The sequence below is a fragment of the Erinaceus europaeus genome, chromosome X, assembly GCF_950295315.1.
Source record: "Erinaceus europaeus chromosome X, mEriEur2.1, whole genome shotgun sequence".
NCBI classification, from domain to species: domain Eukaryota; kingdom Metazoa; phylum Chordata; class Mammalia; order Eulipotyphla; family Erinaceidae; genus Erinaceus; species Erinaceus europaeus.
In genome coordinates, this window is record NC_080185.1 from 120,932,473 (window position 1) to 120,959,906 (window position 27,434).

The following is a 27,434-nucleotide window of genomic DNA, read 5'->3' on the forward strand; positions in this document are numbered from 1 at the left end:
CATGACATCATCTCCCCAGACAACAACTTGGGTCCACATATCAGATGTCAGGCTCAGGAAAAAAAACAACAAAAGAACTAGTATAGTCATGGGCCCTTTGGAATATACCTAAAATAGGCCTACTAGCTGTCTTCAAAACGGAGACCCCAAATCTTCACCTGCAATATTCCAGCCGTTAGGTTTATGATTAGTCAACAATATGTTTGGCTTTATATGTTAACTTTTTTCAGCCACCAGGTTCCAGAAGATACCATGATGCCCAGGGCAGATGATCCCTCCAATGTATCCTGGAGTCCCACTTCCCCAGATCCCTGCCCCACTAGAAAAAGAGAGAGACAGGCTGGGAGTATGGATTGACCTGTCAATGCCCATGTTCAGCGGGGAAGCAATTACAGAAGTCAGACCTTCCACCTTCTGCACCCCATAATGATCCTGGGTCCATACTCCCAGAGGGTTAAAGAATAGGAAAGCTATAAGGAGAGGGGATACAGAGATCTGGTGGTGGGAATCATGTGGAGTTGTACCCCTCTTATCCTATAGTTTTGTCAGTGTTTCCTTTTTATAAATAAAAATGAAAATGGATATGATAATGTAGTTCTTGATGCCCACCCCCAGCTCGCACATCATGTGAGATGTGAGATGAAGAGTCTTCTATTTTGGAAAGGAGAAAGTATCTCGAGACTGGATGGGATCCAGCATGAGCAAGGAAGCAGAGCCAGGAACCTGGAAGTGTAACCACTGTGTGAGGACAGGAGTGTGAAAGCAAGGAAGGAGGGAGGAGGTGGGGTGGGGGGGCACAGCGAAGGAGTTTGAACCTTCAGTGCCTCAGCGTGTGAAACCCCACACTCCAATCTCTGGGTCTGCTTCCAGAGTCTCCCTTTCACATAGTGGCAGCAAGCTCAGCTTTTCTGGGCATATGTGATTCTTTTCACAGTGATCCAGTTTCAGATCCACTTGCAGGAGAGGAGGATTGCAGAAGGGAGGCTGGGATGAGTACTGGCTTACTAGTCAACCTCCAGGAGTTCCTTACTGATACACGCCTTCAGTAGACTTAGAATGGGGCCTAAGAATCAACTTCATTTTCATTTTAACATTTTAAAGGTTCATTTTTATTGAGAGAGAGAGAGAGAGAGACCAGACCACTGCCCAGCTCTGGCATATAGTGGTGCTTAGGACTGACTCTGAAGCCTCTGGGATGCCAGGCATGTGATGCCCGTGCTCTAACAGGATGAGCTGTCTTTCCATCCCTGAATCTGTGTATTTTTAGAACTCCCCGGTGACTGTGATGACCATGTAGGCTGAGAGGCCTTCTGTTTCAACTTTTTACCAATAAAATATCCAGAAGCAGGTGACTATCAGCTTCAGGCTGGAAGCAACCAATATGTGTCAGTGCCATTCGAATGAAAAAATGAATGGAGGTATATTCATACAAAGAACAGTTACCCAACAGTGGAAAGAGCAAACTATCACTATGTCACCAGCATGGGTGTCCATCAGATAGCATGGCAAGCATAAGGAGTATTATTCCATTCACAGGAGACTGAAGAATCAGCAACAACAACAATAAACAACAACCTAGGGTGACTGGATTCAGAATGCTGACTGCCCTTCTCTGGGGGCTGCGTGTTAACTGGAAAGGGACACAAAGTAAATTCCTGGGGTGCTGTTGGAACTATTCTTTATCTGCATCGGGGTGGTGGTTATATTCTCATATAGACATATGCTAACCATAGTGGGCAGTAGGCAGTGCACTTGTTCAATTTGCTCATAGACTATACCTGTTGAGAGCAAGAAGTATAGAAATTATGTATGTCACACACACACAGAGAGAGAGTGAGAGAGAGAGGTTTTTTTTTATCATGTCTATGATCCAGTCCATCAGCTTTTGTAAGGTGTAATAAGACACAGAAAGTTACATGGCAATGTATATCTACTTCTGAACTTGGGGAGGCCATGCAGTACCCTAACCCTAAGCCTAACCAGCACAGCAGAGCTGCTAGTAGGTGTACTTGGCCTTGAGAGAGCCCTTCTGCAGCTGGCCAAGTGGATCTGCTCTGCAAGCCCAGAGCAGAATTCCCTGCAGCTGCATGTTTCTACCTCACACCTCCATTTTCCCTCTCCGTTCCACCTCACACCTCACATCTGCAGCATGACCACCACATTCCCCAATCCAGAAACCCAAACCTCATCACTCACCTCCCCAAAATGACCCTTATCCAGAGGTACCCTGGACTGTTGGTGAGGGGCACAAGCCTTCTGCCAGTGCCCATATTTGCCTGGCCTTCAGTCACTGTCAGACACATGCCAGGGATGGGTGGGTAGCATGCCAGAGCAAGGAAAGGAATGGAGAAGCCCTGTCTGCTGGGTGCAACGTGAAAGCCTCACCTCCGGGGTCCCATGCTGTCAGACTCTGAGAGTGTGCTTCAGGCAGCTAAGCATAAGCACATGTCTACTGATAACCCTATTTTTATTGTCCATTTGTCCACCATGCCAGACCTGGGGACAGTTCGTCCCTCTGCAGACCCAGGAGCCGACAAAGTTGTATTCAGATGTGGGACATTTTCTTCCAAGTGCAAACTTCCAAGTGCTGTTTCTGTCTTTCCTGGTCACTCTCAAGTCCTTCTACCTCTCCCTAACAGTGTAGCGTACCAGTGAGTTGGAAATCAAAAGCGAATGCCTCTGGGTCATTGTACCCGGTTCTCTTCATTTGACCAGATGATCTGTGATGTGTCTGAGAGCCTATTCATTACTCTGTCCAATTTCTAGAGCTCAAAAGTACATAAAATATAGTCAACACTTTGTATGAATGACCTGTGCATATTTCCTGACTAATGCCAGCAAGTAATTTTTTTTTATATATATATGACAGACCCCTTGGTAAACTGTTCAAAGGATGAACATAAAAGTTTAAGAATCATAAAATGTTGTGTGTGGTCTGGGAGGTGGCACAGTGGTAAAGCTTTGGACTCTCAAGCATGAGGTCCCGAGTTCGATCCCCAGCAACACATGTGCCAGAGTGATGTCTGGTTCTTTCTCTCTCCTCCTATCTTTCTCATAAATAATAAGATCTACAAAAAAAATCATTAAATGCAAATGTTATTCAGTGTTCTCACACAAGAAATGCTTTTCACAAATATGAACACTTCCCAAATAAAACATTATACTGGACTCTCTTCACTACCACCCCCCAAAGACCCCAGAGGCATCTTTTATAAAGAACATAAAAATGATACTACAGCCAGATATCAATCCTGAATTGACTTTTCTCAAGGGAAAAAAAAAAGTCCAAATAATGCCTGGTTTCACTCGAGAGACTTAGAAAAACCAATAAACTCTTCAGTACCGGAGAGTCAAACATAAAAATCAGCTGTGAACAAAGTTAAACTAGCTGAAGAAAATGAATTTCAAGGAGAAGGCTCCTATTTCTCCCCTCTTGGTGGTTTCTGAAAGATTAGTTTGAATCACAAACGCAGAGGGCCTTCCCTAGTCTCTGAAAACTAGAAACACTCTATTTGGCAATCAACAGTGCAGGGAGGAAGAAGTAAGCAAAAGGGAGTCTACCTCTCCAGAAAACGAACCCCAATCCTGGAGCTCCTGGAGATGTTCTTTCCCCTCTGTTTTGTGTGCCCTTGTCCCCTGCATGCACTCACTTTGCTTGCTTTCTCTCACCTATCAAACTTTGGAAGTAACCCCCCCAGAACATAAACACATACATGCTAGAGAAATGGCTCCTTTGTGCAGACAGCTCACCATCAGAGAGAAGGACCCTCGCACTCAGTGCTTACCTGTCTGCTGACAGAGCTGTGAGTGTGAAGACAGACACCCCCACAGAGGTCAGCTGGATAAAGGGGATCAGCTTGCAGCCGACCCTGCCAAACAGCCATCTGTCAGCCAGGTACCTGCTGGCATCCACGGGGGCACAGGTGACCAGAAGGAGCAGGTCCCCCAACGCCAGGCTGGAGATGAACAGGTTGGGCACACTTCGCATGGACTTCACCGTGCAGAAGATCTTGATTAAGGTGATGTTGCCCACCAGGCCGATGAGAATGATGACCCCGTAGACTGCGGGGATGACGCAGAGGACCCCCGGGTGGAGCCAGTCTTCGGCCCCAGGGAACTCCGCACCAAGGCTGGAGTCATTGCAGGGCCAGGAACAGTTCACCTTCAAGTCCAGGAGGACAGAAGCATTTGGATCCATCCTCCAGATGCCCCCAGCCCAGACAGGGCCTGGGGGAGGCTGTGTTGTGTCTTAACTTCTGGTCCTGCAGCCGGGTGCAGACGAGGATGGAGTCTATGCCTAGCTTTTCATCTTCCTTCCTTGAAACGCCGTGAGTCCACGCACGCACGCACGCACCACCGCTTGCAAATGCTCGTCTCTAGGTGGAGGCTGGCGCTCCTCTGGCCCTCAGATGACCAAAGCAATACATCACCCTGTTCAGTAAGTCCACCCCAAAGCAATAACTCAGCCCTGCCACCCTGACCCAGGCTCAGAATCAAACACACTCTGCTGCCACTCTTCCTACCTCCATTCAAACCCCACCTCCCGACTGCAGCTCACTGAGAACTTTCTGCCTGCTCTTCACATGCAGCATTGCTCATCTTTCCTGAGACTCAGAACCTGGAGGTTTAAAGTGGGTAGAAAAAACAGCAGGGAGAAAGCCTGGAATGCTATAGGCAGGATGCTTCGCGCGTCACTGGCTGCACCAGCAATCGGCGGCTCTGAAGGGGAACCAGGGCCACTTAGACACAGGCAATGCCAGCCCCCTGCTGGACACTTCGGTCACTGCCTGGCCGCTTGCTCGCCCTGTTCTCAAGTTTCTGTGGCTCAGCAGACTTGAGCTTCCGGTTTCAAATGCAGCATCTATGGCTCGGCCTTTGTGTGTGTGCTGCTGCAAAGCCGATGCTGTGCCCATGACTCTGGGTGGGACTCACCACCCATTCTCTTCTTTTTGCCAACACATCAGAATGCCAGGCTCGGGTTGCTCGCAAATGAATGGAAAGACTTCTATCTCACAGTGAAATGCATGTGGACGCACAGGTGCCCATAGCTCCCACTGCCTCGTTGACGGGGCTTTTTTTTTTTCTTTGAAAACTAAGAAAACCAGGCACAGGCTTTGTGCCTTGAACCTCCAGACCCTCCAGCAGCTGACATCTGGGAAGAGCAGAAGCAGAAAGTGCGCATGGTCTTCCCAGATCACTCCTGTTCCCTTTGCCAGGGAGAAATCACAGCAGGAGCCAGCTGTAGTCTGAACACTTAAAAACACTGACATTGTTCTTCCCCCCAGAAAAATAGGTCTTTCTTATTGGATCTAAACTGACTTTTTTTTTTCATGGTGCAGCTATATATATATTTTTTTTCATTTTTCTCAAAAACCTACATTCACCTCAGCTCTTGGAACCCAGTCCCCTGGTGCACCTTGGGGGAAGATGAGGGACACACCCTTAGGCCTTGGCCACCAGGCCCCTGACGGCCTGTACAATGGCGTCCTTGTCGATGGCAAATATCTTCAGCAGCTCAGCTGGCTTCCCACTCCTGGGGACCTGGCTGACTGCCAGGAGGGTGACAGTGATGCCGGGCTCCCCCACCACTGCGGAGCACACCTCCTTGCCAATGCCACCTTCGTAGTAATGGTCCTCCACCGTGAGGATCCCGCCCTTGGTGGCCCGAGCACTGTCTAGAAGGAGTTTCTTGTCCAGGGGCTTCATGGTGAAGGGGTCCGGCATTCGAATGCTGATCTCTTCTTTCTTCAGCAGGTCAGCAGAGGCCAGGGCTTCATGCAGGGTCACTCCAGCCCCAATCACAGTCACCTGGCCATTCTTGCTCTTGTGTGGGACATGCTCTTCCAGATACGTCAGAGGATTGAGGGGTTGGCTTTTCAGAATTCATGAGGCATAAAGAAACGCGCACTTACCAGGGCTTCCACCAAGAAAGACTTCAAGTGTAGTCATTTCTTATGACACAGACATGGCAACCACGTCAGAATACGAAGGGGAGTGTGTTTCTCTCAGCCACCATCAGAGTGTGATGCTGCCTGCCTGAGGAGGACACATTCTCCATGGAGTCAACGTGATGGTAGCTGGTACTCAGGTACTAACGTATCACTTGGTAATCCTAAACTAGGGCTTGGTGCTGACGTCCTGACTCCCGGATTTATCACTGTGGTCAGTTCTACAGACAAGCTACTGGACTTGTGGAATTCAAACTCCTCGTGTGTAGGGGTGGGGGGATGAGATGTGACATAAAACAGATTCATTCATGCTAAGTCACCAGAGTATTTGGCACATAGTATATCTTCAATTAATATTAGTCTTATTGTTAAAGTATGTCATTGTTATTTATTATGATTGAGGGAGGCTGTGGTTGTGATTTTGCTCTGGAAAAGTCTGCTAAGAGCAAACAATTAATCTTGGATCAACAAGACAAAAGTTCTACTTACACAAGTGAATCAACACCTCCTCATTTACTTGAAAGACTTATTAATTTCCTGCCAATTTCCAGGCACTGTGCACGGGCCTGAGAAGTACAACATGAAACACTGATTTTAAGATCTGTCATGATTCCAGTTATTCAAACTCATAGTCACAAGGCCTTGTTTCAAAGGGTAACACAAAAAGAGGTTTCGTGTAGATTCTGCAAACCCTTCTGCGTTTCACACTGGCTTAATTTTACTTCTTGAAATTGCTGCGTGGTGGTACACCTGGTTGAACGCACATGTTACAAGGCACAAGGACCCAGGTTTGAGCCCCTGGTCCCCACTTGCAGGGGGAAAGCTTTGCGGATGATAAAACAGGGCTGCAGGTGTCTCTCTGTCTCTCTCCTTTTCTATCTCTCCCTCCACTCTCAATTTCTGACTGTTTCTATCCAACAAACAAATACAGATAATTTTAAAAAGAGAGAGGAAAGCAATTTTAAAAAGGAAGAAAGAAAGGAAGGAAGCAAGCGCTCTGGCTTTCTCATGATCATTTGCTTCTCTTCCTCCCAATGGCAATGACTGCCTCTGGAACTGTTCCTGTCACCAGTATTGAAGAATTAGGCCAACCTCAGAGAAATTATGCTAAAACCCAAGAGAGATTCACCACTGTTGGAGAGAAGAATCAGAATGAGATTGAACTGCCCAAGAGGACCCTGGGGATGTTGAAACACCGGTAATGACAGAAATCACCAGGCTACAAGATCAGTTTTTTTTTTAAACTTGCATTATGAGGAAAATGACAGTTTATAAGACTGATCTTTAGACCTTTTAACTTTCTGGAAGTTTCTTGAGTAGTGTTTAAATAGAAAGAAATCCTGGTTAAAAAAAAATCATACCAGTGTTTGCTCCATTCCCCCCCAGGAATGAAGTGACTACCTTTTCTCTAGAGAAGGTGACATCTCATCTCAGAGGCTGAGGACACATTTAGCATAGGACCTTTGGAGTTAAGAAGATAGTATGTGTCCGAGGCAGATGCATAAAAAGACCATGGGTCTGAGGAGGGGGACAACTCAAGTGCAGAAAGATTAGAAGTCATTCCGTTGGAAGATGTGGGGGGGAATGGGGGGAGAGAAAGATGTAGCTAGAGGTAGGTTTGGGCGAAGCTGTGATGATGCCTGTTTCCTTGTTAGCAAGTGGGGTGTAGGGGAAATAGATTTGGTTTACAAAGAGGATTCCTGGACCTTCCCTCCCTTGATTTCATTAGCCTTGATGTTGCTATTTGCATGTGTGTGGGGTGGGGGGGTGTGCTGGGGTGTGACACATGCAAGGGAGCCACTCTACCTCTGAGTTACAGTCCTGGCCTCTCTCTTACTGCTTTAAACACCCTGCGCCTGAATCAACCTCACTTGCCAAATCCAACTGGATCTTTACAGTTTCTCCCACTGCAAGTGAAGCCAATGCTGATTTCTCCTGGCTGGAGCTGGCCTATGTTTCCAGCACTGTAAATTGCTCTAATGGCAGTCAAGATACGTTGAGGTTCAACACCTCATGTTTTCTGGGAGCAAGGATGTCTTAAAAAGCTAATTAGAAATCTTCGCTGTCATTTCAACTAATTAGCTGAATGAATCAACTAACCAACTAATGACTCTTTCCATTCCTGTGACAATGTGTCACCTCCTGGACGACCACAGGCAGCACCGGCACTTGCTTACTTAGCTTTTGATTTAAGGGTGAGCGTGAGCTGCCTTTGACCGAGGAAAATGACATGGAGCAAATATAACACAGAGTCCCTGTCCTTAGAGACTCGTTTCCAGATACAACTGGACTGTGACTCAACATGCTTGGTCATGCACCAGGCCAGGGGGTCACTTCTACTTCCATTTCAGTTGAGTCACAGTCCCCATTGTTCCAGAAAAGTGGGTTTTCTGTGGGGCTTGGACATGAGGCAAGTAGCATCTTGGTAGAACGTGGGTGGAGGGTGGATTCAACAGGACCACAGAGAGTAAGGACAAAGCCCCTTCCCACCAGTGTTGTGCATGGCAGCTGGCATGCTTGGGAGAGTGACAGGGAACACACACAGGCATAATCAGTTCATGACAGTGTGGGCAGAATTTGTAGGTGGAACCACAGCAAAGAGCAAGAGGAGTGAGGGGGTGCTCTGTGTCTGTTTGAGAGACAGTCTGTCTGGAACAATGGCTTGGAGGGGAGCAATACAGGAAAAACCAAGGAGGCTGGAACTGCTGGCAAGGACCCTTCAAGGTTTCTGTTCAGTAGCTGGATTTTAGCCTGTAAGATACTGGCTCTTCAACAAGTCAAGTGGTTGGAGCAATAGCTCACCAAGTAGGGCACAGAAAGAGTCATTAGTTGGTATCTATGGGAACAGCTGAAGACCACCCCTGATGATTCTTGTTTTTGCAACAGGACAGCAGCAAGAATTCCACCATAAATGCAGGAAATGCAGGAATGGAGAAGCCCAAGACGGCAGACATAAAGACACCTGCAGAGCTTCTTCAGTGCTCAGGAAGCCTCCCCCCTGCAGACGCGGACCCGGACCAAGGGCTCAACCTTGGGTCCTTGACATTGTAATGTGAGCATTCAACTGGGTGCACCGCCACCCAGCCCAGGAAGCATGCTCATATCTAGCTGGAGAGACTGCAATCTACTTGTTAATGCTACGTTATTCAGTAACACCGATGTTTCTTAACTGGATAAAATAAATGCTCTAGAGAATATTATGAATGAAATGAATTTTCTTGACCAGTCACCAAATACCTGGAAATTAGACAATTTATATTTCATTTTCCTTTTTGCTCAGTGAGCATGGGAGAGTCACATCAACTCAATGCACATAATCTGTAATCTCTTTGGGGTCATGGATTCGCCCTCTGCCACCTACAAGCAGGGGCATAGCCCCTTGCCTATGCTCTAGGACAACCTAAAGCTTTAGTTCCACCCTGATTTTGCTTAGTGAAGTAAGTAAAGAGATGAAAGACAACTACCAGATGGTTTCACTCATATGTGGAATTTAGAGAAACAATATACATGGACTTGAAAGAAAAAAAAATAGAAGCAAGCTACCTATTTCTAAGACTTGTGGGAACTCTGGTGGTTATCTTTGGGAGGTGGGAGGGTGTGGACACCAAACTTTGGTGGTGGGTGTGGTGTGGAGCTGTACCCTGTAATATTGCGATCTATTATTAATTGCAAATTTAAAAAATGGAGGCAAAAATGTTAGTACCACCCAGTGGCACTTAGGGCAACAGGGAATGGCACCTTCCCTTGAGTGGCAGCCATTTCTCTCTCCAGTTCTTTCTTCCTGTGTCCTGATGTGGTGTAAGCTCACCTGAAACACTTGTACTATGTCTACCTCCAGTAAGAGATGTCTGACAAGACAACATGGTGCTGAGATGGCATGGTGAAATCATTCTAGGCTTACAGAATTGTGGCAGTGGCAGTACAAAGAGTTGGCATAGACCCTGCACCTACCTTCCCAGATTGGATTGTTAACATAGAACCCCTGGCACACGATATGGGAATGTTTTGGTGCTGTGGTGTGTGTGTGTGTGTGTGTGTGTGTACTTCTATCTGAAAAACTTGGCTTGGAACTGAGAAATCCAAAGTACAACAAAAGTGAGTAAATAAAAGCTAGTTTATAAATAAGAGTTCATTTTAAACAAGTCAGATGCTACAAAGGTATCTCTGGTTGTATAGAGAGTTTTGGGTAATGCAAAACAATTTATCCTAACAGTTTCTAATGCAAGATTGAACTGCCTGGGTGATCTCCCCCCCACACTTTTTTTTTTTGCCTCCAGGGTTATTGCTGGGGCTCAGTACCTACACCATGAGCCCACTGCTCCTGGAGGCCATTTTTTCCCCTTTTGTTGCCCTTGTTGTTGTAGCCTTGTTGTGGTTATTATTGTTATTGTTGATGTCATTGTTGGATAGAACAGAGAGAAATGGAGAGAGGAGGGGAAGACAGAGACAAGGAGAGAAAGACCTGCTTCACCGTCTGTGAAGCGACTCCCCTGCAGGTGGGGAGCTGGGGACTCGAACCGTGATCCTTACGCCAGTCCTTGCGCTTGGCGCCATGCCCACTGTGCTACCGCCCGACCCCCGATCTCCCCCTTTTTATATGCTCTCTTGTGTTTTCTTCCCAAAGGTAGAATATTTTCCTAAGGGAAAACCAATAAAAATGTCATCATGAGAAAATCTGGCTTTTATTTTGTTTTCAACCAGTTTTATGAGACCAAACAGACAATAAAAAGGAGAAACAAACAAACAAAAAAACAAAGACCAAACAAAGGAAAGTCAGGATGCACCCCAGGATCTGAGTGCTTACTCTGTAACTAAAGTGAATCCCACACTCGCCTTTTTCCTTTGGCCTGTTAACCCACTTGCTATGTTCTTCTCTAAGGAAGAGGCTAGAAACAGGACCACTCACAGGGTTTTCTCCTGATGCCACTAATACACTTCAATCACAGAGTGGGTCCATGGGAACTTTCACTCAGTATAAAAACTCTGTTATTTTTACTGCTTGAAGGAGGCTCACCTTCAGTTAAATTAACTCCGAGTCACGTCTGAAATATAGATCCCATACAAGGTCCTTCAAATCAAACACTCTTAAAATGCAATGAGTGAGAAACACCCGGGGAATTGTCACTTATTTCCTGAAGAATTCAAGCTTCCCAGGGACCTACCACAAAATACCAGAGGCAGAATCATATCCAAATCGTTCCTTAGCTGCCTGCCTTTAATGGATTAATTGTGTTTGAAATGCTCTCTGTTTACATTTTACTTGACACATAACAAGGACTGAAATGACATGAAGGTTTTCCATCCTGGTCTTGTATAGCTGTTGTGTGATCCCCGTGAGATAGCAAATATGAAGGCATTTGACATGTATAAAGTCCTAAATGATTTTAAGTAACTGTATAGCTTCTTCTAGCATTTGCCCTTCTTCCGTAGCCAGTCAACAGCGTCAGGTTGAGCCTGATGTAAAGTTTCGAGACCTCCTTTGAATCTGGAGAGGTGGCAGTCGTTGACTATGTGGGTCATAGTCTGTCTGGAGCCGCAGGGGCAGTTCGGGTCGTCTCTGGCTCCCCAGCGATGGAACATAGCGGCCATGGCCTGTTCGATAACGATTGAGGAGGGCCCAATCATAATGTGCTAGGTCAAAGCCGGGTTGACGCTTGCAGGGGTCTGCGATGAGGTGTTTGTTCTTTACCTCAGCTGACTGCCAACTCTGTTTCCAAGAGTCTGGAACAGAGAAGTTCAGTGTAGGCACAGGAGACCAGATTGGGTGACGAGACGTCAAGTGTTGAACAGGGTGGGAGAAGATATCCGCGTATATTGGCAGGTCCGGTCGAGCGTAGACGTGGGAAATGAACTTAGATGATGTTAATTCTTGAAATGTGATAATGGTGTTGTGCTTAGGTTTTGTAAAGTCTTTCTCTAGGGGTAGGAGATAGCTCACTCAGGACAGCACACACTTAACCACGCATGAGGACTGGGTTCAAGGCCCCAGCACCACACGGGAGCTCCATGCATGGTGTTTGGGGAGCCTTCACGATTGGTGGACCTGTGCAGGTCTGCAGGTGTTTCTTATTTTCTCTCAATCTTTGACTATCTTTAATTATAAAATTAAAAGGAAAAAAAATGCCCATAGTACTAAGTGCAAGGACCCATGTCAGGATCCAAACCAGGAAGCAACCCAGGTGTCCAACAACAGATGAGTGGCTGAGCAAGTTGTAGTCTATATACACAATGGAATACTACTCAGCTATTAAAAATGGTGACTTCACTTTCTTCACCTGTTCTTGGATGGAACTTGAAGGAATCATGTTAAGTGAGATAAGCCAGAAAGAGAAGGATGAATATGGGATGATCCCACTCATAGACAGTAATTGAAAAACAAGAACAGATGGGAAAACACAAAGCAGAACTTGGACCGGAGTTGGTGTACTGCTCCAAAGTAAAAGACTCTGGGGTTGGGGATGGGGGTGTTAAGGCCCTGGAACATGATGGCAGAAGAGAGTATTCTATGTAGTGGGGATTGTATTGTTATGTGGAAAACTGAGAAATGTTACACTTGTACAAACTATTGTATTTTACCGTTGACTATAAACCATTAATCCCCCAATAAAAAAATTTTTTAAAAGTAAATAATAATAATATAACAAGCAAGTTCTTCAAAGAAAAGGTAAGTCAACTTTTCCCTAAAAAAAAAAAAGCCAAATAACAAATTTTAAAAAAAAGGAGAAGAAGAATGGTTTATCATCTTGCCAATTAAATGATGGTTCTTGACCTCTATCATTCTTTGAGTTGCATGTTTTTATTTCATTGTTTTAACTTGTATTTGTGGCACACAGGATCTTCTGTGTCTGCAAAAGAAGCCCACCGGCAAAGTGATTACAGTTTTTGCAACCCAAAAAAGTGTATTCATAAATACAAAAAAAAAAAAAAAAGAATTGTATTTATAAGTCAGAGTTTGAGCCAGGAGTCCGAGTCTTCCGACCTCTGGTTCAGAAAAACATACTAAGATGCTTATGGCAGGTAAAAGGATATGATAGCCAGGATGTGCTTCAAAGTGGAGAAGCAGGTAGGGACAAGCAACAGGAAGGGCCCTGAGCTGGTAACTGAGGATTCGAGAAGAGCACAAGGGACTTCATGCTGTGCAACTGTCTAGTCTGGGTATGTTTTGTTTGTTTTTCTTTTATTCAGGTGTCAGAGGCTCAAGTGATGATTCTAAACCAGGGCTGGGGAACCATTTCTCTGCCAAGGGTCATTTGGCTATTGCTGACATCATTCACAGGCCATAAACAATGATCAACTTAAAATCCAGCACTTAATGTTGCTATGACAAAAGCTCCTGGATTGACTGAATCCCGAGTCCTCCTGTGGTTGCCTTGGCAGGGCCACACCAAGTGAGTGCTTAGGACATTCCCCATTCCTGTTCTAGACTCTAAGGCAAAAAATGATAAGAAGTCCAGAGTCTTATTTTTCCTTTCTTACATACCTTCTTTCCCTCCCTCCCTCCCTCCCTCCCTTCCTTCCTTCCTTCCTTCCTTCCTCCCTCCCTCCCTCCCTCCCTCCCTCCCTTCCTTCCTTCTTTCCTTCCTTCCATCTATCCTTCCTTCCACCCCCAGGGTTATCAATGGAACTTGGTGTCTGCACAATGTATCCACTGCTCCTGGTGTCCATTTTCTCCTTTTCTTTTTTATTTGATGGTACAAAGAGAAATTGAGAGAGGAGGGGAAGATAGAGATAGAGAGAATTGCAGCATCATTTCAGTACTCATGAAGCTTTGCCACTGTAAATGGGGCATAGGGGCCCGAACCTGGGTCCTTGTCCATGTGTTCAGCTAGGTGCATCATTGCTCAGCCCCATCCAGGGCCTCCATATACTTGGACAACAACTCTCCCTTCCATTTGCCCCTCCTTGAAAGTTACTACTACCAGCATTCACCTTTTGTTTCTTGTAACCACTTTTCTCTTTCCTTTAAACTGCTAGAGAGTGAGCAGAACAGATCTACAGGAAGGAGTGAAGAGAGCAGACATAACAAGAGAAAGACCTGGCACTGATTCCCGGTCTCTCATACATGTTCCACAATGGGCATCCTTACCACTAACGCATGGCACAGAACCAGTCACATCCTTTTTACAGGTGAGGAGATAAGGAACCAGAAGGTGAAGCAACTGGCTTGAATTCACAGATGCCAAGTGGGTTCCGGCCACTGGATGAATAACCACTAGACCACAGAGGCTCTCCGGACAGCAGGTAGAACTAGAGAGACATACACACCTCAGGCACTGCAACAAATAGGGCAGAGGAAAACAGGTGCTGAAACACAGCTAAGTGACGCTCCGAAGAAAGAGTCAGGACTCTGGGGAGTTAGCGGGAGGAAGACAGAGAGGCCTGTCGCCATAGTTTCTATTCCTCTTCAGCCCTCTTAGTGTTTATTTTCTTGCCTCCAGGGACAGAAGCAGGATGCTCACTTCCTGACTCATGTCTGCAGCCACATAGCTTTAATAGCAAAGTAATTTCAGGGTTAGAATAGAAGAAGCCCACTGGCTCCCAATGATAACTGGGCCTCAAGCACACTTCCTTTCTCAATAAATAGGGCAGAACATCTTCATGGGAACATGGTGCACATTTGGTTGAAAACACTGCTGGGTTTCAACAATAAACATGCTCCCAATTCTGAACTCAGGAGAGGGAGGCTACCCTTAGCATCAAAGCCAGGGTGAGTCTTGACTTCCATTTCCTCTTAAAAGCATCAGTCCCAGTCCTCACTCCAATCCTGCATCCTTTTGTCAAGCACAAGGATGCCACTGTTGAAAAGAAGCACTTCACTTGCTCTGTTGAGGTTAGAGAGACCTTGTATCATCATCTCAAACCACCCGTTTCTTTTCCTTCACTTGTAAACTTTCCTGATGATTGTGATGGCCAATCAGCTTGTTCTCTGGGTCCAAAACACATTCTCTTTACTTAACCAGAGACCGGAGAAAAGCAAAGCCCTGCCTTTGAGAAGAGAGCTGGCACCCCCTCCCCTTCCTGACCCCAGCCAGACTTTGTAAAGTATGCCCCAGACAAAAGATTCAAATCACCAACTCTGCGTGGCTTCTAGCAGACAGTGATGCTTAGGGCTTCCAAAGCCTGTGACTGGAGAGCCAATGCCATCACACGGTCAGGGGAGCAGAACTCAAGTAGCAATTTCAAAGAGTCATCAAGTTTTTAAATGGCTGTGGCGAAGACAAACATTAGGAAAAGAACGAGAGGAGGCTTTGTGATGAGACAATCTAGAAGCAACACAAACTGTACTCAAGGATAGTGCATTGTACCCTTTGCTCAGCAACGAGGATGTAGAAAAAGCAGGACTAAAGCGTCTCCTTAGACACAGTTGTTGACCAGTCCAATCGAGACCCACAGGACCCTTAAATTCTTTCTCTAGACTCTGGGCCCCTTTGATGTGGGGACACATGGAGGCAGGGAATGGGATCTACAGCTTCACATCTGCTGATGTATTCACTGTGTGTGTTCACTGTTCGTCTCAGTGCTTTCTCCTGTTTGGCTTCTCTGCCTCAGTATACAGGTACTACCAGTTCCATTTCAAAGAAGAGGAAACCAAGGTTCAAAGAGACTCTATAACTCATGCAAGATTGTACAGAAAGTCAATATGCAAGATCTCAAGCTCGGGTGATCTGGCTCATGCTTAGTACCACTCTTAGTTCCACAGGATTCCTGAATAAGAGTCCTTACTATGCAGAATCAGGTAAATAGTTTAGACTTCAAATAAAAATCCCCTTCCAATCCACCTTCTTAGCTGAGAAATGTAAGACCCAGGGAGGTTAAGGGGCTGTCACCGTCTGCTAAAGCTGACTAGGGGCTAGAAAACAGGTCTCCCATGGACCAACTGTGGGGTTTAGACACAATTCTGCCTCCTTTTGTTAAGCACCATCATCATGTTTTCATGTTCCTTTCAGAAGGAACAGTTCGCCTGCTCTGTTAGGATTAGTTATAGAGAACTTGCTGTCATCATTATCTCAAATCTACTGTGCAGGCCACAGAGTGAGCTGAGAACCGCCAGCTATTTAGGGTCTGCAATACTGATCTTAATTGTCAAGCTGAGGCCACACCCGTAGGCAGGAGGGAACACTCGAACCTGGTCATTTCTGCCCAGTGGGTCATGTTTTCCCCAGAGCTGCCCACTGGAATGATGGAGACTGTCAGAGTCATTGTCTCCCTCACCAGCCCTGCTTTCTTCTGCCTGTATCTTTTATGAGCATAACCTCCTGGTTTAGCTCTTTCTCATTCTGTTTCACTTGGCTTTCCCAGGAGGCTCACCTAGAGCAAGAATCAGGTCTACCTTCTGATGCTCCTAATATTGAAAGTGGATGAAAAGAATAAAATCTAGAGGTCAATGTTTATACTCTCTTTGCTCCTCTCTACTCTTTCTTACATGTAAAGTCTTCCAATGTAAAGATACTACAACTTTGTGTTTTCAATGAAGTTGATTCTCATTGTCAAAGTCACACCTCACCTTAAGAAAGACCTAAGGACTAGTGAGATTGTTCATCCAGGAAGGGCTCTGCTTTGCCATGAGCAGCTCTGGTTTGAGCCCCTATCCAACCTTCCGTGCTGTGGAGTGCCTCCTCCTCCTCCTCCTCCTCCTCCTCCTCCTCCTCCTTCTTCTTCTTCTTCTTCTCTCTCTCTCTCTCTCTCTCTCTCTCTCTCTCTCTACATAAATATAAGGGTATATGGAGAAATATAGTGCATTGTACCCTTTGCTCAGAAATGAGGATATAGGAAAAGCAGGACTGAAGCTCTTCCATATATATCTGTATCTCTATATGCCTATCTATCTATATTCAGATCTATCTATCTATCCATCTATGTTCAGATCTATCTATCTATCTATCTATCTATCTATCTATCTATCTGTATTCAGAGCAGTGAAGGCCTATATTAACAGAAAGAAAAAAGTAAAAGAATTACTTAAAACAAGCTGGGGACATAGCTCAACTTGTTAGAACACAGGACTTGCATGCCTGAGACTCCAGAGGTCCCAAGTACAACTGGCACTGCCATAAACCAGAGAAGAGCAGAACTCTGAACTTTAGCTCTTTCATAAAAAATAAATATTTAAAAAATGTTTGTAAAACAGAACTACCTTAAATAATTAAGAATGCAATTAATTTAGCTACACAGAAATGGCTGTTTATCTCTAAGTAGACTCTTTTGCTCCCCAAGAGTTTTCAAAACTGCTACTAAGGGGCAGGGGAGACAACATAATGGTTATGCAAAGAGATTCTCATGCTTGATGCTCCAAAGTTCCAAGTTCAATCCCTGTACCACCATAAACCAGAGCTGGGCATTGCTCTGGTTAAAAAAAAAAAAAGATACTAAATGCCTTTCACCCTCCCCTTCTCTGTGTCATGCCAAATTTTCAAATGCCACTCCTATAAGGTCTCCCTTGAGTTCCCCCAAATGAACCGATACATAGTATCATCACCACCATCATCACTATTGACATCTATTGACTATTACTCAACAGCTACATCTGAAATATGTTTGCCTTACACATGCGCATGCGCACACACACTGGAGTAATGATAACACAGCCACTTCACTGATAAGTCAAAGGCACAGAAAGGTTAAAGTCACATATTTAGAAAAGAATGGGGTTAAGATTCAAATTCCAGAACTCATCTCTCTCTCTCTTATTTATTTATTTAATTTTAATTTTAATTATTTATTTATTTATTCCCTTTTGTTGCCCTTGTTTTTTTATTGTTGTAGTTATTATTGTTGTTGTCGTTGTTGGATAGGACAGAGAGAAATGGAGAGAGGAGGGGAAGACAGAGAGGAGGAGAGAAAGATAGACACCTGCAGACCTGCTTCACCGCCTATGAAGCGACTCCCCTGCAGGTGGGGAGCCGGGGTTCGAACCGGGATCCTTATGCCGGTCCTTGTGCTTTGCACCACCTGCGCTTAACCCGCTGCGCTACAGCCCGACTCCCTTTTATTTATTTTTTTACTCTGTAACTTTTAAAATTTTTTAAAAAATTTTCTTCCATTTTTAAAAAGCAGTGGTCTGCGCTTTGTGAACAGAATCAAGACATAAAGACCAGCTTCTCTGAAGAAAAGCATTTCTACAGAACAAAGACAGCTACATGTTTCGCTGCCAATACACAGCTCAAAGCAGGAAAAGAAAATATTTACAAAATACAAGTTTTTTTTTTTAAATTTTGCCTTTTTTTCACAATGCTAAAAGAGTTATTCAGAATTTTTCAACCTTATAAATAGAAGAAGCACTTTATGCATAAGGATATGATGCAGTATTGTTTTTAAAAGAAACAATGACAAATGCTTTAACTTGCAAACAGAAAAAAAAGCCTAATGTTGAAAATTGTGGAAAAAAACCCCCAACCATTAAGCAGTTTGTCTAGTATTTTTATATGATTACAAAATGGCCAGAAAAAAAAGTTCTTATCATTCCACCTTTTTGGTGATGTGATCATCCATGAGACAGGCACAAGGTTAACTGAGAGAGGCACCAGGGAGTGACAGGAATCATAGGTAGGACCAGACAATATTTGAGAGAGGAAGGGCCTGACTGACAGGCATGAGACTGGATGTGAAGAAAACGCTTCGGTGAACAGAATGATACAGGGAAAGATTGCTGCTCATCCCCCAAGTCCCCTAGTTTCAGGCGGTGGGGGCAGGGAGGGCAGCCCTAACCCCACCATCAGGGCAGAGTAGGGTGAGTGAGCACATGCCAAGTGGAAGGATGAGGAGTGCATGCGGGGGGGGGGGGGCAAAGATATGGATGACATGGGGCAGACACAAGGGCACGATGGGACAGTTAGGAGTCGAAACAGATGCCAAATGCAGAGGACACCCAGAGTAGGTCTCCCAAATCTGGGTGGGTTGGGGAGTGGGTTTTCTGGCGGCTGCAAGCTGGGTGAGAATAGCTGACAGTTAAGCCAAGAGGCTCTGGGGCAATGGTCAGCAAGTGTGACACAGGGAGCCACGGGCAGGGAGCCACGGGTCAGAGGTGTGTGTGTGTGTGTGTGTGTGTGTGTGTGTGTGTGTGTGTGTGTGTGTGTTGGGGGAGAGGGGCACGCTGTCTAGTGAACCAGCTTTCCTTTTCCTTTGCCCTCGTGGCTTCCCACCTGCCCACAGGGCCCAGGGGCGGGGGTGGTCACCAACACACCACCAAGTCTAGTGATTCAACAGGACAGAGGATGTGCCCGGAATAGGCCACCAGGTCTGACCCTGAGTCTGTTTGCCAACTGCAGGAAGTGCTCAGGAGACTCAATAAATAAATAAGTAAATAAATGAGTAAATAAACAAACAAACAAATAAATAAAAATTGGGGGAAAATAGAATCTAAGGCCCTTAAATTCACCAAAAAAACTGTGAAAATTTCTGGCATATGATGTTTGAATATCAAACGCAGAGATTTCTGAAGCTTTTATGCCAATAGTCTGTTTGGATCTTAGATTGGCTCATCTGTGAGCTGGATGCTGAGCTATGACTGTCGTCAGATGTCCACTCTTGGGGGGGGGCAGAAGGTGAGGTGGGTGCCACCTCTCCCTCCCGGCCAGTCTTGCTGCCTGAGGCACACCGAGTGCAGCCGACTGCCCATTTCTGCGTTCACACTGTGCCTGGGGACTGGAAGCCAGAGGGCAAGTCCATGTCCCCCTGGCTGCACAGACTGCTCGTCCAGCCCCAGCCCTGGTGTGTAGCACCGGGTGTCCTCACTGCTTAGGTGTCGCAGAGTGTCCCGAGGCACAGGGGTGAGGGGGCCGAGTGCAGTTCTGGGATACTGGGGCTTCTAGGGGACTGCCCATGGGAGAATTCTGACAGTGGCTACTACAGACATCAGGAGAGGTGGGTGGGGGTGGTGGAGTTGGCACTGCCCAGCTGGGGGGTGGTCCGGCCATCTGACGACCTTTAAGACCTGCTGCCACACCTCTGGGGCAGGACACTCATGGTCCACAGCCACCGAGACCTCTCCATCTCTTCACACTCAGCATGTAGGGCGGGGAAGACTGCATCAGAGAAGCCCTTGATCTCCTCATTTTCCTCATCAGGACTCTCCTTCATAGACTCAAGACTGACCTCCAGAACTCATCTCTTAAGGATAGGACATGAACAAGCAGGCTCTGTTCTTTTCTTTATTCCTAGACACCTATTCTGGAGGAATGAAACACTTACAATTAAGCCCGACGACTAACAGGCAGAGAGAGAGAGAGAGAGGACGGAAGAATTGCAGTGTCTGCCACTGTCAAAGTTAATTCTGCAGATCTGTGAGGGGGTTCTTGGCCTCCATTCCCTCTGTTTACCTTCTCCTCTCCACCTCGTCCCCTTTCTGCTCTTGGCTTCACTGAAATGTAAAGTGGAAAACTGGACTTACTACGGCTTATGGGCTCCAGGTGTTGCTGTTATTACAGACTGGGGAGTGGGGGACCAACACACGTCAACTGTTTCTGTTTACAGCTCTGCTGCAGGAACACATGGTTTGGTCCCAGTTCTCATTGCCCCATATCCATGTCTGCATCTCTGCACGGCAAGAAGCAGAGTGTGGTCTGAACCAAGAGAAGTTGGTAGTAGTACCAACACAACTCTCAAATCTGATTCTCCCAATTTTGGGGACGTGCATTCTCGGGACAAGATCCACAACTCCTGCATGTTTCTGTCTTCTCGTTTATAAAACAGAAATGACAATCCCGAACTGATGAGGTAGTTGTGAGAATGAAGTGATACATACCTGAGCTCAACAAACATTAGTTAACCTTTCCCAAGATAACTGTCATATTTTGTTCTTGACCCAGAGTCAACTCCACGACAGTCTCCCGAGCAATGTTAAAATAAATCAGTTCATTCCCATCTTTATGGGAAGACTTGATTTTCCTCCATCAACACCCTGCCTTTACATAACTATATACCATAACATATATTCTATATAATAATACAGAATGCTACTCATAATCAATATACCTTGTTAGACAAATCTGTCAAATGATTTCACAAGGAGACTGATGTGTCAATTTGACTTGAGAAGTAAATCTTATTAGTGAGGAGGAGAAAGTTTGTTCTAATTCATGCTACAATGAAATGGGTGTTAAGAGTTCCAATAAAGCATAGAATGGTGAAAGGACTGTTAACTGATTACAGCCTCTGGGTAATTGATGCCTGTGAAGGTCTAAAGTATGAAGGAAAATGGTCTTTCAAACTGTTGGGACATTCATTCATATATCCTCTCACCTCAGCCTTGTTCTTTTCATCTATCTGCTCATCTATTATTCATCCAATCCAGCTCCCACCCATACATCCATCTTTCTATTCACCCATCAATGTATTATCCAGTCATTCATCTACCCATGTATCAGATTCTGGTCACCCATTCATTCTACTTACTACTCTAGACAGTCACACTGAAGTGCATATAACCAGATGAGAAATACGTTTCTTACTATACCGAGAAAAGACAAGAGGACACATGAGATAAATGCTCTTGAGAATTGTATAGAAAGCCTACAGATGTCCAAAGCCTGAGAAAACATAGCTGACATTACAGAAAGAGAAACTTCTTCAATGGAAGACACAGAATTTGTTTTGGATTCTGAAGACTATCGACAGATCGGCAGGGTAGCATCAGCAGAAGCAGGGATGAAAATAAATAGGTAGAGAGGGTAAGTTGTAACACCAGGAATGATGACCGTTTGGGTTTAACCAGAGGATGGTAAATAGTGTCACTTTATTTTCTAGAAAGCCTCTATCAATGAGAGAGAACCAGAATGTCACTCAGTCACATGCGATACCAGGGATCAATCTCAGGACCTCATGCTTACAAGTCCAGTGCTTTCAGCTACTGTGCTACCTCCCAGGTGACATCAAATAGTTTTCATTTCATATTTCAAATAGTTATTTCATAGCAAAAACATTGTATAACCAGAGGTTCTGAAACTCCCTCAGTCCACAGCACTCTATATCTCTGTCATTTTTTTCATTAGACACCCAAACTTAAAAATTCTATTTACTATGCAGGGAAGTCCAAATCGCTCATTCGAGATCTAGACTTATACCCTAACAACTTAGTTTCCATCTGAAGAATAGTGTTTGTAAATAAACATCTATTTGAACATCATCCTTAAACAACCCTGATTTCTTCCCATCAGGGTGTGTGTATCTGTTGAGCATGGCACATCTTCTCAAATCTTGGAATCTGGGCACCTGCCAAGCACCCCTCATTTCCTGTTCTGTAGAGTTACAGTTTTTCCTTTTATCAAGTAAGTAAATGAACACCCAGTTTAGCACAAACATGACATCCTCAAAAGTAGCGCCATTAGATTGAGTGTTGAAATGCTGAACAATATCAAGTTCATAATAGTTTTCATACTGTCCCAAAGATGTTGCCCAGCCCCATGTTTCTATTAAAAATGAAAAATAGCCTGTAAAAAGGTGCCACTCCAGGGCATACACACCCATTTCCTTTCATTAGAGAAAGTGGTGGGGAGATGGGGTCAAGGGGAATATGTTTCAGTGCGAAGTTGAATGAGTTCTGAGAATGTGCTGCACAGCTTGATGACAGCAGTTAATCATATGGCATTGTACTCTTGACATGTGAGGGAAGTAGAGATTAAACACTCTTACCACACACACACATACACAAAAGAGTGAACTGCATGAGGTGGTGATGTGTTAATTATCTTCAGCCTGGTAATCCTTTCACAGTATGCTATGTATATATCAAATCATCACAATGTACACTTAAAAATACACAATACACAATCACTTTTGTTAATTATTCCTCAAAATGTTGGCAGCCTGTCTCCCTCCCTGCCTAACTAGTAGTCATTTGAGAAAATGCATAGAAATAAAGTATACATACAAATTGTAATCCTTTTATTCCCACAGTGCTAGGGAACTAACCCAGAACCTACGACATATATGATATCACTGAACAAACTCCTAGCTCCATTTTTTCATTCTTTTTTTTAGAGAGAGCAAAGGACAGACAGAGATGACAGACATTATAGCACCAACTCACCATCCATGGTGGTTTCATGTGGTGTCAGGGATCGAACCCAAGACCTCAAACACAGCAAGATGTGTGTTCAACTGGGTGAGCTATCTCCAAGCCCTTCAAAGTTTATTCATAAATAACTACAATTACTATGTACTTGATGTACCACAAAGTATGTAGGAGGGAAATATATTCAAGAGATGAGATTTTGACAGTTATCAATCATATCTCCCCATCAAAATGATATGGCCCAATCAGATACTTGTGAAGCACAGACAACAACCACTTTATTGGCAGAGTCTGAAACAGCATTTATAAAAATGGGGGGGTCAGATGATCTAGGAGGCATACCTTGAAAAAAACATATTGAATATATACGTTTGTATTTGCGAGAGAGAGAGACTCATATTGGTGAACATAGAGAGGCTAACAATTTTCAAGAGCACACTACAGCAAAGTACAGCAACGGGACAGCTAGCTGAGTCTCAGAGCATCTTTTCATTTAAAATGTGTGAAAAGGGCCAGGGAAAACTCCCTCAAGGCAAAGCAATACCTGAGGAGAATGTGCTTGCTAACATGGGATTTCCATTCCGTTTCTCTAGTCACAGGGAAGTAAATCTCTCAGCTGAAAAGGAAAGCTGCAGTAGAAATGTCCTCAGCTACAGCTTAAGACCAGGTTGAGAGTTCATCTCAGGAAAACTTTCTAGATGCACTCTCAGCAAAAATAAACGGGCTTACCCTGTTCCTTTCGACTTATCTATGCCCCACGAAATGTCTACATTTCCTACAAATTGCATTTTAGGAATCATTAAAGAATGTCAAGTTGGTGGGGGAGATAGCATAATGGTTATGCAAAGAGACTTTCATGCCTGAGACTCCAAGGTCCCAGGTTCAATCCTCCACACCACCATAAGCCAAAGATGAGCACTGCTCTCTTAAAAATAAATAAACAAATAAGTCAAGTAATGACTTCTGGGGTTGGGTGGCAAAGTCAGTCACTACCATTGGCTATTAATCATTAACTTCCCTTTCCTAGTGGAAATGTCTGCCTCCCACCTTTGTGAGTCCCATTTGAGGACAACACTATTTTTCATGCTAAGACAAAGCACCAGAGACCTAAATTTAATCTCAAAGAGCTCCGGTAAATTCTTATCTATAAACTGATTCGTATAAATATCCCTGACTGAAGGAAAAGGAAGATGCTCTATGACTCAGTGGATTAGTCAAAAGTGGTCTTTTGGGGCCAGAAGATAGCTCATTCCACAGAGCATGTGCTTTACCTAATGTGTGAGGTCCTGGGTTTGAACCCTGGTTCCACAGGGAACATCGCTCACAGCACTGGGGGAATTCTACAGACGGTGGAGCAATGTTGTGCTATCTCTTCTCTGTGTGTCTCTTCCTCTCTTCTCTGTCTCTACATATCCATTTCTGTCTCATAAAGAATGGAAAACAAAAAGACCTGGGGAGGCCATGTATGGATTGTAACACACATGTGTAAAGCCTAGCATGTCACTTAAAAAAAATGGTCTGGGGGAGGGGTCGGGCGGCAGCGCAGCAGGTTAAGTGCAGGTGGCGCGAAGTGCAAGGACCAGTGTAAGGATCCCAGTTCGAGCCCCCAGCTCCCCACCTGCAGGGGGGTCACTTCACAGGTGGTGAAGCAGATCTGCAGGTGTCTATCTTTCTCTCCTCCTGTCTGTCTCCCCTCCTCTCTCGATTTCTCTCTGTCCTATCCAACAACAACATCAATGGCAACTATAAAAATAACGTCAACAACAAGGACAACACAGTGGGAAAAAAATGGCCTCCAAGAGCAGTGAATTCGTAGTGCAGGCACTGAACCCCAGCAATAACCCTGGAGGTGAAATAAAAAAAAAGAAAGGAAGGAAGGAAGGAGGGAGGGAGGGAAAGAAAGAAGGAAGAATTTCTGTCTCTATAAAAAGAAATCCGTTGAGGTCTCTGGTCTGACTCTATGCATTCATGTCAAAATTCTCTGGAAAGATGGGATAACAAGAAAAACTTGGAAACCTTTTTCATGAGAAATTCTTAATATGAGGGTTCAGGTCACCCTGTCCCATAGTTTTGCTGAGGACTACGGGAAGAACATGTCACTTGGGCAGTGAAGGTAGACTACAGGAAGAACCATGTCAAGGGTTCATGGTTCTGGGGCACCTGGGACTTCAGCACTGTCGCCTGGGCCTGGTCGTAGGGACAAGCAGCACCAAGTAGCAGGTGTTCAAGGAGGAAGAAGAGGAGCAGCTTCACTTAAGTCACCAGGAAGGGATTTTGTAAAACCAGTGAAATCTTGACTTTTCTTTTGTTTTTTGAACATGTATTGATTAAAGTAATAATACTGGCAAGGGAGACAGTATAATTTATGCAAAAAGACCTTCAATCCTAAAGCTTTGATGTCCCAGACTCAACCCCCAGCACCAGCCAGAGCTGAGCAGTGCACTGGTAAAACAGAAAATCCAATAATAAAATAATACTACCAACAGGTAGGGGAAGTCACCAAATGTCATTTAGAAGGACTATTTTCTTGATATAAAAATATGTTATTCTTGGGGTCAGGCAGTGGTGCACCTAGTTGAGTGCACATGATACCATGTGCAAGGACCCAGGTTCAAGCCCACTGTCCCCTACCTGCAAGGGGTAAGTTTCACGAGCAGTGAAGCAGCGCTTCCGGTGTCTCTCTTTCTCTCTCCCTCTCTAGCTCCCCCCTCTCAATTTCTGTCTCTATAAAAATAATAAAGTAAAATGAAGCCCTCTTGGGGGGCTAGGTGGTAGTGCACTCGGTTAAGTGCACACAGTACTATGCGCAAGGACCTGGGTTCAAGCCCCCCGCTCCTCATCTGCAGAAGGGACACTTCATTTTACTGCTGTAAAGTAGGTATGCAAGTATCTATCTCTCTCTTCCTCTCTATATGCCCCTTCCCCTCTCAGTTTCTCTCTGTCCTATCAAAAAAAGAAAAAGGCTTTTAAAAGAAAAAGAAAAAGAAAAAATGACCACTGGGAGTGCTGGACTCATAGGGCACTGAACCCCAGATATAATCCTGAGGGAGGGCAAATAATGATAATGATAATATAATAATAATCACTCTTCTTTTTTAAGTGTTATTCCAACATATCTGATAACTTGCAAAAAAACAAAAAGAAAGAAAAACAGCCATGCAGTTAAAGTCTTAAAAGTTTCACTGAATGTCTTGAGTCCCTGGGAATCAGTTATATTGCACTTTTCTTTTTCGCATGACCACTTCAGTACCCACAGGCTGGGGACACTTCGGTTGACAACGAATGGACACAGTGCCAAGTATAACACACATCAGTCTGTCATATGATTTTGCAGATAGAAATCTGTGACTGGTTTTTAATTTTGTGGATGGAAAAGAATGACCACAGGGGGGAAAAATTAAATGGAACCAGCTGTTCAATGTTGTGTCATCCTGATGATTAACGTTTGCCAGAGAACTACTTCAAACATACATCTCTCATATGTTTCACTGTCTGTCTGGGTAATGGGGAAAATCCTGAAAGAGGGAGTGGGGGTGGTGGTGGTGGTGTTAAGAGACCCGACTTTGGTTCATTATGTAGTTTTTTGGACTGCATGCAAATTTTTCATTCACTCTCCATCTCGATGCTTGGCAAGGCATCACTGTGTACAGAGGGTATTTCCTGTCCCGTGATCCCGGGTTTGCTATGTGACTTTGCTTTTGAACAGTGGCGTATGGATGAAAGCAACTATGTTTTCATTCCAAACACAGACTTCCCATGACATTATTCACACCCACTTACTTGCTCTCCTCTGTCTGCCTCTGTCACCACCAGAAGAAATACCTGCTCCAAGTGTCCTCCTTCGGAATAAACCCAAGGGCCTAAAATGTGAACTGGAACATCCACTGTCACAAAAACCTACACCTGCCAAACCCCAACTCAGCAAAAGCCCAGAGACATGTCAGATAACTACATGTCTACTGTAAACCAAGATTCTGAGTTCCTTGTTGGGCAGCAACAGCTGACGGGCAGACGAACGTATCTTAGTATCTTTCGGTTTCCGCATCTGTACACTGAATGGGTTTGTTATATAACCTCAGATCATTTTTTTGTTTAAAATGAACTCCTCAAGTGGCCGGGAAGGTGCAGGACTCAAGTGAAGAGGCCAGGGTTGGATCGCCAGCACTGACTGCATATGGCTCAGGGGTATGGTGGCCTCTCATAAAATGAGTATGTAGTCTTCAAAAACCAGACTCTGCTTGACTTGTTCATAGCTTAGTACTTTCCTCAGCCTTTTCCTGTAAAGCACACTGGTTTCAGGAAGGGCTGCTCCCATCACCGGCTGTCAGTCCTTCATTTAATGACACCCACCAGGCACCAGAATGTCTGTCAGCCAAAGCTAAAGAGTTATGTGAAATGTGCAGAGATCGAGCCTCGGTTAACCAGTGGCATTCAGTTTTGACCTTAGAAGTCAACGTTTCAGAAAGCACTACTTATTT

General features: G+C 44.8%; 2 protein-coding genes and 1 pseudogene across 2 annotated transcripts in view; all 3 read right to left on the reverse strand.

Moving 5' to 3' along the window:
* Positions 1-4,604, reverse strand: part of GRPR (gastrin releasing peptide receptor) — a 32,205-nt gene extending 27,601 nt beyond the window's left edge. Inside the window, exon 1 of the mRNA XM_007539098.2 lies at positions 3,786-4,604. Within this exon, the coding sequence (XP_007539160.1) occupies positions 3,786-4,198 (413 nt within the window). The 5' untranslated portion in view covers positions 4,199-4,604. The remainder of the gene's footprint in view (positions 1-3,785) is intronic.
* Positions 4,605-5,356: 752 nt separating this feature from the next.
* On the reverse strand, positions 5,357-8,463 carry LOC103128220 (transketolase-like). Its single transcript, XM_060182690.1, has 2 exons — positions 8,439-8,463; positions 5,357-5,840 (listed from the first exon to the last, which is right to left on the reverse strand). Exons 1-2 carry the CDS (start codon positions 8,461-8,463, stop codon positions 5,443-5,445), a joined length of 423 nt encoding a protein of 140 aa, XP_060038673.1. The 3' UTR covers positions 5,357-5,442.
* Positions 8,464-19,423: 10,960 nt separating this feature from the next.
* Positions 19,424-22,978, reverse strand: LOC103128213 (KAT8 regulatory NSL complex subunit 1-like; annotated as a pseudogene).
* Between the last annotated feature and the right edge of the window lie 4,456 nt (positions 22,979-27,434).

Coding starts and splice junctions, on each gene's coding strand:
- LOC103128220 (XM_060182690.1), bottom strand. CDS start 8,463: ATGCCAGCTGCCATGCACAACACTG. Junction 5,841..8,438: donor AGCTGCCATGCACAACACTG/GTGGGAAGGGGC, acceptor CGTATCTGGAAG/AGCATGTCCCACACAAGAGC.